The 12,168-nt window shown below is 40.8% G+C and overlaps 1 protein-coding gene across 1 annotated transcript; it reads left to right on the top strand.

Annotated features, from left to right (window-relative positions):
• Positions 1-1,586: 1,586 nt before the first annotated feature.
• LOC127229143 (cathepsin 8) lies at positions 1,587-5,981 on the top strand. The gene is made up of 7 exons (XM_051194153.1): positions 1,587-1,712; positions 2,003-2,125; positions 2,222-2,371; positions 2,833-3,057; positions 3,506-3,668; positions 4,463-4,580; positions 5,823-5,981. Exons 1-7 carry the CDS (start codon positions 1,587-1,589, stop codon positions 5,920-5,922), a joined length of 1,005 nt encoding a protein of 334 aa, XP_051050110.1. The 3' UTR covers positions 5,923-5,981.
• Positions 5,982-12,168: the final 6,187 nt, after the last annotated feature.

Below are 12,168 nucleotides of genomic sequence, written 5' to 3' on the forward strand. Positions count from 1 at the left end.
AAGACTGAGTTATAGCCCAGAAACTTAGTATTTAAGGCCCAAGTGAGGTTCAGCAGGACCAGATCCTGGGACATCAGCTGCGTCTTACAGTCTGTGGACTGCATCAAGGCATCAGAAGTCTTCCTGGTAAGGCCTCACCTCTGCTGAAACAGAATGGGAATAGTCACTGGGTGAGAGAATCCTTTTGGAGAATCCCGCAGGGATGAGACTGTCTTCTTAACATGTGCAGCCACTGTGTGGAGGTGCAAGTTGTAATGCGAATAAACAAAATCCCAGAACTGATATTGGGGTTCGAGCTTCAAGCTGAACATCAGAAAAGCAGAGCAGCAGGCCGCTAGCTTCTTACCTCTACCTCAGGCTGAATGGGCTGATCCTGTCTCCACAAGGTCTCACCAAGCCTCACAGTGTAACCTCTTCTCAGTGTGGCTGGAGACTGAAGGCCTCCCTGAGACCTTGCTTCTGTCTTATATGCTTCCCTAATGTTGGGATTCAGCTGTGAGCTATAATTCTCTTTTAGACGGATTCACTCCTGTGTAGATCTGGGTGGCCTTGGCCTCACAGAGATCCGTCTACCTCTTAATCCTGAGTCCTAGGATTAAATGTGTGTACCACCACCTCCCAGCTTCCTGCTGCTGGGATTAAATGTAAGCACATCAACACCTGATTGCTACAGCCTGAGGCTGACTTTGCTCTTCTGAATTCTTAGTCAAGCTTTAATAACCCATAAATAATATTCAGCAAGGGAGTGGGGAGGGAAAACAAACGAAAAAACAGGTCCATATGGGTCAACTCGGCCATAAAGTACATGTAAGAGTCTTTCTACAGAGAGTAGTTTAACTGGTCCTTGTGTTCAGGCATCATTTCCTCCTCCTCCTCCTGCATACTGCCACTGGGAAAATACAATATTGTTCACTGAGATGAGGGATGGTTCTCATCAAGTCTTATATTGAGTGATGTTTAAGAAACACGTCGTCATAACTTGAGTCTTGGGAGTAACTCTTTCTTGTATCCTACCCACACTGCTATGCACCAGGTTTTTCTGTGACCCTCTCACCACTGAAGAGAGCGTGGGGTGTCTTCTCACAAGTGTGGAACTGAGGGAATCATATTGATCTCTCTCATGTTTTCAAAGAAGAACGGCTCAGAAAATTTTCATTCTAGATGATGAGCTTCTATAATCACTGTTAGGGATATGAATGTTGTTTGGCCACAATTCTTGGGATCACCTTATATTTAGGATCAGATGCCCCCATAAGACATGCTTTGCCTCATCAAACTCCATGTTCCAAGATCCCACTTGTGTAACTTTTCAACTTTGAAAATGAAAGTTTGTAGTACTCAGCTCTTTCTATTCCTAGAACTCAGGGCACATGCTTTGCATTTTGGTGGATCAACTAAATAACCATCCATGGCATCTTCATCCAAAATACAAATCTCTAAGGGCTGTGGATAGATATTTGAACAAGTACTGCAAGTAATTTTATCCACCAAAGATGTCTATTTCTCAGGAGAGAGTAAGAGGCATTTTAAAACTGTTGCTATAGTCCCTTCTCCATTTCTCCACCTCATTGTCCAGGTCTTGAGAAATGACTCTTGTTGTCTTCCTGGCCATCCTGTGCCTGGGAGTGGCCACAGCTCTTCCATCCTCTGATCCCAGTTTGGATTCTGAATGGCAGGAGTGGAAGATAAAATATGGGAAAAACTACAGCCTGGTGAGTAATATAAAACTAACCAGGGGGACCCCACAGAGCATGGTCCTTGGAGCCAATTTTGGGTGTAACAGACATCGTAGAGACCACCTCAGGAATTGCCCAAAGCCATGCTCTGAAAACACAAGAAGACCAGGTTCTCTGTTCTTAGGAGTGTGGAGAGTGGCTTCTGATACAGTGCCCTGAGATCTGTCTCATACCTCCATTCACCTCTGGCACTGAGTCTCCTTGGTCAGCTTGCCTGCCTAGTGGTTGGATTAGAAAGAAGTGTCATCCATTATGTTTATTTCCAGGAGGAAGAAGGACAGAGGAGAACGGTATGGGAAGAAAACCTGAAACTCGTCAAGCAGCACAATGCAGAATATAACCAAGGGAAGAAAAGCTTTACCATGGAATTGAATGCCTTTGGTGACATGGTGTGATATGCATTGCTTCACGTGGCGGTTTTTTCCCCCCCAATTCTTTATGTGAAGTCTTTTGCTTTTTAATGATTTATGCTCTTTTCCTTGAAGACTGGTGAAGAATTCGGGAAAATGATGACTGATATTCCAGTCCACACTCGTAGGAAACGGAACATTGTCCAGCAACATATTGTGGTCAATTATGTCCCCAAATTTGTGGACTGGAGGAGGAGAGGCTATGTGACTCCTGTGAAGTTACAGGTATGACAGTTTCACTATGCCTGTCTTCCTCAACTACTGGGGAGACAAATAGAATGCACACCTCCTGTGTGTTGAGTGTGGAGTGACACATAATTCACTTTTAATAATTTTTTTTTATTTCGGGAAGGTTTCATATGTTTGTACAATGTATATTGATCATATCCATCCACCATTATATCCCTCCCTAGTGGACTCACCCGAATCACTCCTAGACTTCATGTACTATTTGTTGTTAGTAATAGTAACCAGACAACATTATGTCCTGTCCATATGTTCATGCATTTCCAAGTGCATGTGTGTGTGAACATTCAAATCGCCAGCACTCAGGTCCCCAAGAAGAATGAAAACCCCTCCCTTGGCACCAATTACCTGCTAATAGTTCATTCCTTGACACAGTATTCAGCTGTCTGGTTTGGAGTTGCTCTTTGTTTGTGGATGACTGTCTTTCCTTCTCTGCTTAGGGTAGATGTAATTCTTGTTGGGCTTTTTCTGTGGCTGGTGCCTTAGAAGGACAGATGTTCCGGAAAACGGGCAGACTGGTCTCACTGAGTCCACAGAACCTCGTGGACTGTTCTAGACCTGAAGGCAATCTGGGCTGTGATGAAGGCAATACATACTTTGCTTTAGAGTACGTGCAGAACAATGGAGGTCTGGAGGCTGAGGCAACCTATCCATATGAGGCAAAAGTAAGTGAACCTTCTATGCCATTGTTGCTTCAGCCAGCTTCAGGCAAGGGGCAATTGTATAATAATCCATTGTCTTCAGAACACATATTGGGAGGTAGAGTCATGCTACACCATCAATGGTCTCATGAGAGCATCAGTCATTGCACAGGTTTCCTTGTAGCTGTTCCTGCTTCTGTGCACACACACAGAACATATGAGAACCATCCCACATTTAATGAATATGCCTCTCTGCATGATTTCTTACAGACTTAAAGACCTGTGAGGTATCATTGAAGGCATGCAAGTTGACTTTCAGTTCCAAAACTTCCCAGTAACACCTCATTTCCTGGAGTGATTTATAACAGTCCAGATATGGGGATGCTCAGTTTCTAAGTGCAGCGTTGTGGTTCATGGCCCCCATGGAGGAGGGTGAAAATAACTGAGACTCTTATCTCTTTACCTTTTAAAGGAAGGACCCTGCCGGTACCATCCTGAACATTCTGCTGCTACAGTCAGAGACTTTAGGTTTGTCTCACAGAATGAGAAGGCCTTAATGCATGCTCTAGCAACTATAGGGCCCATCTCTGTTGGAATCGATGCTAATCACAATTCTTTCCAGATGTATAAGGGAGGTAAGCAGGTGTTTCTCAATGTTCCTCAATCTATGACTATCGACCCCTTTGGGAGTCAAACAGCCCATTCAGATCATGCATACAAGATATTTACATTATGTTTCATAGCATTAGCAAAATTACAGTTATGAAGTAGGAATAAAAATAATTTTATGGTTGGGGGGGTCACTGCAGCATGATAGGCTGTATTAAAGGGTTGCAGCATTAGGAAATTTGAGAACTACTGTTCTACATATTAATGCAGATATAATGCTTGTGAGACTCTTGCAAGATGTAGAGCCCAGGTTTCTGTGCATAACAGTTGATGTTCATAATCAGACCACAGGATTTCCATATCTGTTATGCCAGTAATCACGTGTATGGTTTCCATTTGACATGACATTACCATGCCTGTGAGCATAATTTACAATTATTATAATTAGTTAATTAACTCTTCTCCACTTGGTGTACATTAAGATATGAAGAGATTGTCCTTTTAGACATGAATTCTAAAAAGGGCCTTGAATTAAGTGACTTATGTTCAGTTATGTTTTCCTGGAACGGCATGCTGGTAATGAAAACTCAAGGCGAGACCGTACCACATGCACATAGGAAAGTGGTCATTAGCAAACTTGTGCTCATTTGTACCTTCTTTGGCATTTGATGAGAACCTGTATTGGGTTTCCTGCCAACAACGGGTCCTGATATTGCTGGGATATTTCTTGTACAGTTAGAAAATGCCGTACTTACTGTTTTTGACCATAGTCACTCTTCGCTCCCTGGGGCCTGCCATCCCTTTCATTTTTATTTTTCAGGTATTTATTATGAGCCCCAGTGCAGCAGTGACGCCATCAACCATTCTGTTCTGTTGGTCGGCTATGGCTATGAAGGGAGAGAATCAGATGGCAGGAAATACTGGCTGATAAAGAACAGGTGTACATTGCAAATATTATTATATTAATGTTTTCTGGAGGGAGACAGGATCTGGATAAGAGTTTCTATTTCCCTTTTTGACTGACGTGTGTGTGTGTGTGTGTGTGTGTGTGTGTGTGTGTGTGTAACACTTTTTTGCATGTGTATGCAGAGCCCAGCATTTGTTTCCTTTGAGGTGGCAGACCTCACTGATACTAGAGCTTCTGTGTCATTGCTCAGCCAGCCTGATCCAGTGTGTCCTCACTTACAGGGTTTCAGGCAAGCTACACTCATGTGAGGGTGCTTGTGTGAGTTTATTCTACACGTGATCAGTGCCCGGGGAGACCTGAGGAAGACCTTAGCTTTCCTTTAACTGTGGTTACAGCAGGCTGTGAGCTGATGGTCTTGGTTCCTGGGGAAGGAACAGTGGTTCTATGGAAAAAGCCCCATGCTCTTAGGCACAGATCATTCCCCAGTCCCCAACTTGGTTGGCTTCAAGTAGGACCCTGGACTTGGACTGTAGTCTTTCCGAGTTTGTGGCCAGCTTCTGATCCTTATGTCTGGAACAACCAACTCATAGTTAGTAGTCACAATGTTCAGATTCAGTCACTGATTCCCTTGGATGCTAACATCACGTTTGTGTCATTGGTTTTTCAAAAAGCTAGCATATTTGTTAGTTCTGTGCCATCTGTGTGGAACGATACCCTGCTTTTTCAGTGCCGTGATTTTCACAGTCCTGTCTGACTCTTGGTTCTCAGAAGCAGACACTGTGCACTTTCTGATCACAGTGTTAAGTAGGGTTCTTGTTATGAGTATGTTTTCACTGCCGGCCTGGGCCCACTGCCCCACCAGCCCCAATTAACACACAGAGATGCTGTATTAGATATAATTCTGTTGGCCAATTACTTATTTCTTATCGGCTTGTTCTGTCTTAAATATTAACCCATTTCTATTAATCTAAGTATTTTCACGTGGTCTCATCTTACCGGAGAGAGACCCCGGCATTATTCTCTCCCAATCCTCTATCTTGAATCTCTTTCCTACTTCTAGGAACCTCTGAACCTCTCTCCTCCTTGTCTCCTAGTCCCGCCTATCTTGCTTTCCTATTGGCCAACAGTTCTTTATTCATTAACCAATAAGAGAAACATATTTATAGAATGACATCTCCCATCAGGTTCTGGGTCTGGGTTCACTAGAGTAGTTATTGCAATTAATCCATGTCCTATGTCCTTTCTACTAAATGGGAAACATGGTTCTTTTCAGTCATGGCACAAGATGGGGCATGAATGGCTACATGAAGATCGCCAGAGACAGGAACAACCACTGTGGAATTGCTACATATGCCATCTACCCCAGAGTGTAAGCTGCCTGAAGGTAACAAGGGAGGATTACACTGTGGATACCCTGCGAAGAGGAGACACTTCCAGTCCCTGCTGCATAGACACAACACTTGAGTCACTGAAGAGCACATTGTGATATGAATTCTGAGATGGGTCAACTCCCATAAGACATGATGGCCAATGGAGCTGAAGCTCTGCAGAGATGTGCATTTGATTCCTGTGATAACTTGATTTTATTTTTAACAACTGGACCAGATGTTTATAAGAAGGTTTAAGTTCAAATGTATGTCTGTTGTCTTTTAGTTTTGATTGTAATGATGTTTTAAAATTTAAGTAATTCTCTTTTATCTTATGTAATATGTAATTTAGTTAAAAATAACTACATTACTCTCCCCTTTTTCTTTCCTTCCTCCACCCTCTCCCATATCCCCCTTCCATATATATATATATATACATATATATGTATATATATACATATATATACATATATATGTATATATATACACATATATATATGTGTGTGTGTATAACATAAATATGTAATTATAAATAATGTAAGTGTACTATTTAAGTATATTACATACATCATATATAAAAAATAAAACCTGATAAATCCAATTTTGTTGCTTAAGTGCACATGACTTCAGGACTGATCACTTTGCATTGCATAGTCAGTGGTTTGTCCATTGGAAAGTTCATGCTCCTTCTCATAGCATTCATAGCTCCCTTAAGGCTAAGGAACATTGTGGAAGAGAGGGCAGAAAGACTAAAAGGCAGAAGATCATGAAGTCTGCAATGAGCCTGTGTCTTCTAGAAATGGCTGCCTAAACAACGCATGATCAGTGAAAATATTAGTAGACATGCTAACTCAGAAAGGGGGGTCATCTCAAGATTCTCACTCATAGGTGTAGAGCTACAGGTAATTAATCCAGTGACATTTCTGTATTCAAATAAATAATGCAGCACAAAGACATAGGTTTATGTTTTGTTGGTGTTCCGGGAAAAAGAATAGGTGGCTCTTTTGTAATAGTCAATATTCAGTCTCTGTGCGTGCGTGCGTGCATGCATGTGTGCGTGCGTGCGTGTGCGTGCGTGTGTGTGTGTGTGTGCATTTTACAAAAATTTTTGTACCCTCTATTAAGTTTTATGTTCTGAAGTTTGCAGGAACATTTCTGACTTTAACGTTTTAATTCATATTCACTCATGTAGTTTCAATTGTGTTCAAGTCCCTGTAGTGAGATAACGATGTGTACTACTCCATTGTATTGTAGTGGCTTATGAATCTGCCCTGTCTTTTACCTCAATCCTGTGTGCTACCTGTCCTGTGACTGTACTGAAGACATCAGGGCAATTGGACCTTTATTTACATGAAGTTCATTCAAGTGGAGCTTTCAGAAGCTTCAGTGCCTCAACATGCGAGAACACTAGAACGTGTCTTCGTAAGACAATATGCTTGAATCACTGTCTTACTGTATCATAAATTTCTGTTGTTAGTGTCTGAGCTTACCTATCTGATGCACAGAATGTTGCGGTATATATACATATATATATATATATATATACATATATATATATACATATATATATATGTATATATATATATGTATTGTGTGTACCTTCCTATATGTGTATAGTAGTACACACAAATATACATACACAGTTTAGTACCAACTTTATATATACTTGAGTACCTTTTGTAGGTGTTTTGTAGGTATTAGAATGTATCCTGAGTGTATAATAGATAATGATTATAGCATCTTTTTTTTTTTTTTGGTTTCCCAGTGGTTTGACCTTGGAGATTAATAAGTATTTCTAGAGACTTTAACCAAAATGCGGAGTCTATAGAGATATGTCACGAAAATGGTTCTTTCAACAACAGATTGATGTTATCAGATCAAAGTGTTATTATGGTATTGGGTTTGTAATGCAAAATTTCCTTATAGGAATGTTAATGCCTGTAAATTTTACTGGATTATTCATTTAAAGCAACTGTCTCATTGGCCCTGGACTCCCAGAAACAAATGACCTTATTGATGCTTACTGATATACTAGACATAATGTTTGTTGGGGCTGACTGAAAGCCAAACCTCATTTGGAATGTGTATTCCATTCTTGATTAAGGGTTAGATAGATGTTGGCATATGGCTGACAATCATGGACAGAAATGCAATTCCATCAGGCCTTGTTTTCTAGTGCTATCTGACAATTACCCATAGATATAATTTTAGCATCATAATTTGTTCCAGTTTGGTGAGTTTGATCCAGGCTAATAGTCTTATTCAATCATGAAAAATGGTGGTTCTTGTACCTGAAGACAGAACTGTGAGAAGTTATATTTCACAGAAGAGTTTTCCACAGATAGTCAATATAATTCTAGACTAAGTATCCTTAATAAAGATGGCAAGTCACCAGCCACACATTCCGGCAGGTTTTGTTGAGTTTGTGTGCAGGCCCTTTCCCAATTGGGCTTTGAGACATAGTTTTGTAGGATTTGTCTATCTTTTGAGTGGTATCCTTTCTTATAACCCTGGTTTCTTTTGTCAAGGCCTTCTGATATATTACCCCCTTTTGGAAAAATAGGCCAATTTTATGGCTTATTTTAGAAAGAGAATCAATTTCTAAGTCTTGTTTTTTAAATGATTATTATTGTCTTATTTCCACTCACTGTGTCTAGTGAAGCCCAGACCAAAGCCTATTCCACTGGGGAATTCCGTTCTTCTTCAACCAGAAGATCCTGAACATCTCTAGGTATAAGCAAGGAGAGTTGACCATCTGAGGACATTGGCTCATGATTTGTTTGGTTTAAGGGTTTAGGATGCAGCTTGTGAATGATTGTGAATATTTGGCTCTCAGTTTAAGAGTCATTTCAGGAAAAACTACTAGGAGATGTGTTACTTTAGGAGGATCATGGCTCAAGTATGGTTAGTATAGCAGTGATGAATCCAGAACCCAGAGGCCTCCCATGAAGAGTTAAAGTAATGGGCGTGGTCAGTGCTACAGAAGGACTACCTCACTACAGAGATATATTTCAAATAGCTAGGCATTCTACAAAACCTTTCAAAGACTTACAGAATATGGCATTTAAAAATGGTTTATTAGGGTTATTTTTTTTTCATGACAACGAGACACATTTGCTCCTGGCAACACCAATTACTGCACAAGGATGATGGGCATCAACAAAGTTCCTTATAGAGTTTGCTTGAAATATGGCAAGTCTAGCCATTTGGGCATGAAACTGCTCTTGCCTGGACTGCTTGGTTGTATGCTGTATAAACTGGTCAAGAAGGTTACAAAGGAAAGTGACAGCTTAACTTGCTAAAACTAGATGAAACAGTCTGTCAGGTTTCCTGCGTCATGGAAGAGTCTGCTAGATGTTCTGTAGGACACAGGAAAAAAAGACTGACAAACTGCCAATACAGGTGGGACAGAGTCAAATTCTCTGCTTTGCTGAGAAGTCTGCCAGACGTTCTAGGCCCAAAGGCTGAAGAGGGATGCCCCAACATTATAGAGTAACTTTGGGTGGCTGTCCAGGCAGCCAGATTTCTAGAGTTTATGTATTCTTCTTTTTCTTATGTGGTCTTTGATGAAGTTGAAGACAGATAGTTATGGTTATGTTTTTCCTTAGTTATGACAAAAGATTTGTTACATATAAAATTTTAGACTCACAAAGATAGGATATTTTCTTTAAATTTTTATAAATGTCAGTGGACTAAATATTGTAACTGATAATTCTTGCTTGAGAACTTTTGTCCTGCATAATTTTACTACGTTAAAGTTAAAACTTTGTTTGTTATTTAGACAGAAAAAAAAAAGGAGATTGTGGGGAACGTTCCCTTGTATTCTGTGAATATATGTTTTTCTTATTGGTTGATGAATTAAGTGTTGATTGGCCAGTAGCCAGGCAGAAAGTATAGGCGGGATTACCAGACAAGGAGAGTTCTGGGAAGAGGCAAGGCAGAGGGGATTCACTAGAGATATGCCATGTAGCTGATGAGGGAGCAAGAAGGCCAGGCAAAACCAGCAAGCCAAGACCGTGTGGAGATACAAAAATTAATGCAAATGCATTAATTAAGAATGAGCTAGCCAATAAGATGCCTGAGCCACTGGAAAAACAATTTATAATTAATATAAGCCTCTGTGTGTTTATTTGGGACTAAATATCTGTGGGGCCAGGAAGAACTGAAACTTCTGTCTTCAAATGACCAGTTCCTTTTGTTAAAAGGGGGCTGCACACCCTGGATCCCTTGCCTTTGAAAGGGGGTTGAATTGGTGTTTTTTCTTGGCTTGGTTGTGTTCATTCCTATGGCATACTGTAGTCTCTACCAGCTAGGAGGCTAAGAAGCTTTTACTTTACCTCTGGAGGGGTCTCCTTCAGTAGACTCACATAGGAGAAAGTCATTTATAACTGGATCAGAGTGGTCTCCAGGAAAGTCTACTCCATCATGACTTGAGAGAGCAAAATAAGTCATGTATGTAAAACAAACAACAAATAAATAAACAAAAAACCTTTCAGGAGAACAGACCAGGTGATTTGTCCATGCCTAAGGATAGGGTCTTCAAACCCACATAGGCACTGGCTATCTGAGTGGTACATGGTATAAAACAAGCTATCTTCAAAATCTAAAACCGAGTAGTGGCATATCTAGGAAATTGTATGTGGAAGTTACAATGATTATAAATGATGGAGTGGGGCCATTGCAACCTTAATTGTAGATTCTAAAGTCATATCCTTTTATTAGGACATTCTGTAACATTGAGGATGGGGTGTTAGATAGACTGGACCTTTTACTTAACAGACTCTGAATGTTAAACCTTTGACTATGTTAGTCATTTCTTGACTTCAGCCATTTGGTGATACTGTTTTTGATGTAAGAAATGGGTTAGGTATTTGAGATGTATGATGAATGAAGTGGACATCACCCCCTCTCCCTGCACTCTCTACTAGTTCCATCTATGAGGTGTTGATATTTCTCGACACTGGGGGTAGGCAGCAATGTTACCATAGAGGAAGAAGCAATGGGACTCTTGGTCCACCAGTCTCTCCTCAGAAGAGGGATGGAGTCTGCGGACTTACTAAGTAGGAAGAGCAGAAATGGATATTTCTGCATGGATAGGAAAACAGCTGAGCAAAATAACAACTCATTGGCTGACCCGACATGACTGAATGGTTGTAGACCATTTTAGATTGGGAATGAAGAGAAGAGGGAAGGGCATCAAGCAGCCAGCCAACAATGCTGTGCTGTCAATTATGCAACTGAACTCATTGTCTTCTACAATCAAAGTTGCTCTTCTTTATTGATGGACATAGCAGGAGCCAACATGGGAAACCCTGCCGTCATATATCATGGAGGATATGACACAGTCAATTATTCTAAATACTTGGTTTTCAGATGGAACATTGTCCTGGCGGAAACTCCCATTGAATGTGACTTTTCTGCCCACAATGGAAGACTGTCCCTGGTTTGGAAGGTGTTTCTAGTGGATGGCCTACATTGGGTTAGTTCTCACTGTAACCATTCACTCCTCATGCAGTTATCTCTTTGCTGTTCTTTCCTGTTCAAGGTTATGAAAGACCGAGGTTGGAGTTTGACAACAGCATCTAGAGGCTGTCCTGGTTCAACCACCAGATTGTCCATGAATGTCTTGGGAAACTGAGCTAAATGTTTGTCTTTCAGAAGTACTTTCTCTTTCTGTAATCTGGATTCTGTGTTGTGTATATTTCCATAAAATGTCATAATCTCTAGAGAAAGGTTATGGATGCCTCCTAGGCTTTTGGATGCCTGTGGGGCAAGTGAGAATAGCGAAGGTCTTCTTTTTAGCATTTTATGATTCCCTATGACTTGGTGACGAAAATGTTCTCTCAGCCATTCACCTCTAGTCTTTGATCTCCATTCAGGATTTTCAGTGGAGGTGGTTCTCCTGGTTGGGAAGTCACCTCTTATCTCTGTTTCTTTTCCGTGAGCAGGGGAGGCCAGAATTTGTGCCTGTGGTGGCTTGAACAATTCTCCTTTCTGAAGAGGCGAGTTTCCAGTCCTTGCAGCAAGCACCTTTCCTTACAAGACAAGTCGTGTGTTTTGTTTAACTCCTCAGATGACTAAATATTTCTACCTGTTTTATTGGTACAGTTCCCCAACTCAGTTTTAATTCACTCATTTCTGTCAGTGGAGAGGAAATCAAGATTGCTGTGATCTCAGTCTCTCCTCCAGGCAGTTCCTTGATAATTCTCTAGCCACTTTTACTCAGCTGTAACCCTTGACCTTCTAATAAGG

The sequence above is a fragment of the Phodopus roborovskii genome, unplaced genomic scaffold (assembly GCF_943737965.1).
Source record: "Phodopus roborovskii unplaced genomic scaffold, PHOROB, whole genome shotgun sequence".
In the NCBI taxonomy this organism is placed as follows: domain Eukaryota; kingdom Metazoa; phylum Chordata; class Mammalia; order Rodentia; family Cricetidae; genus Phodopus; species Phodopus roborovskii.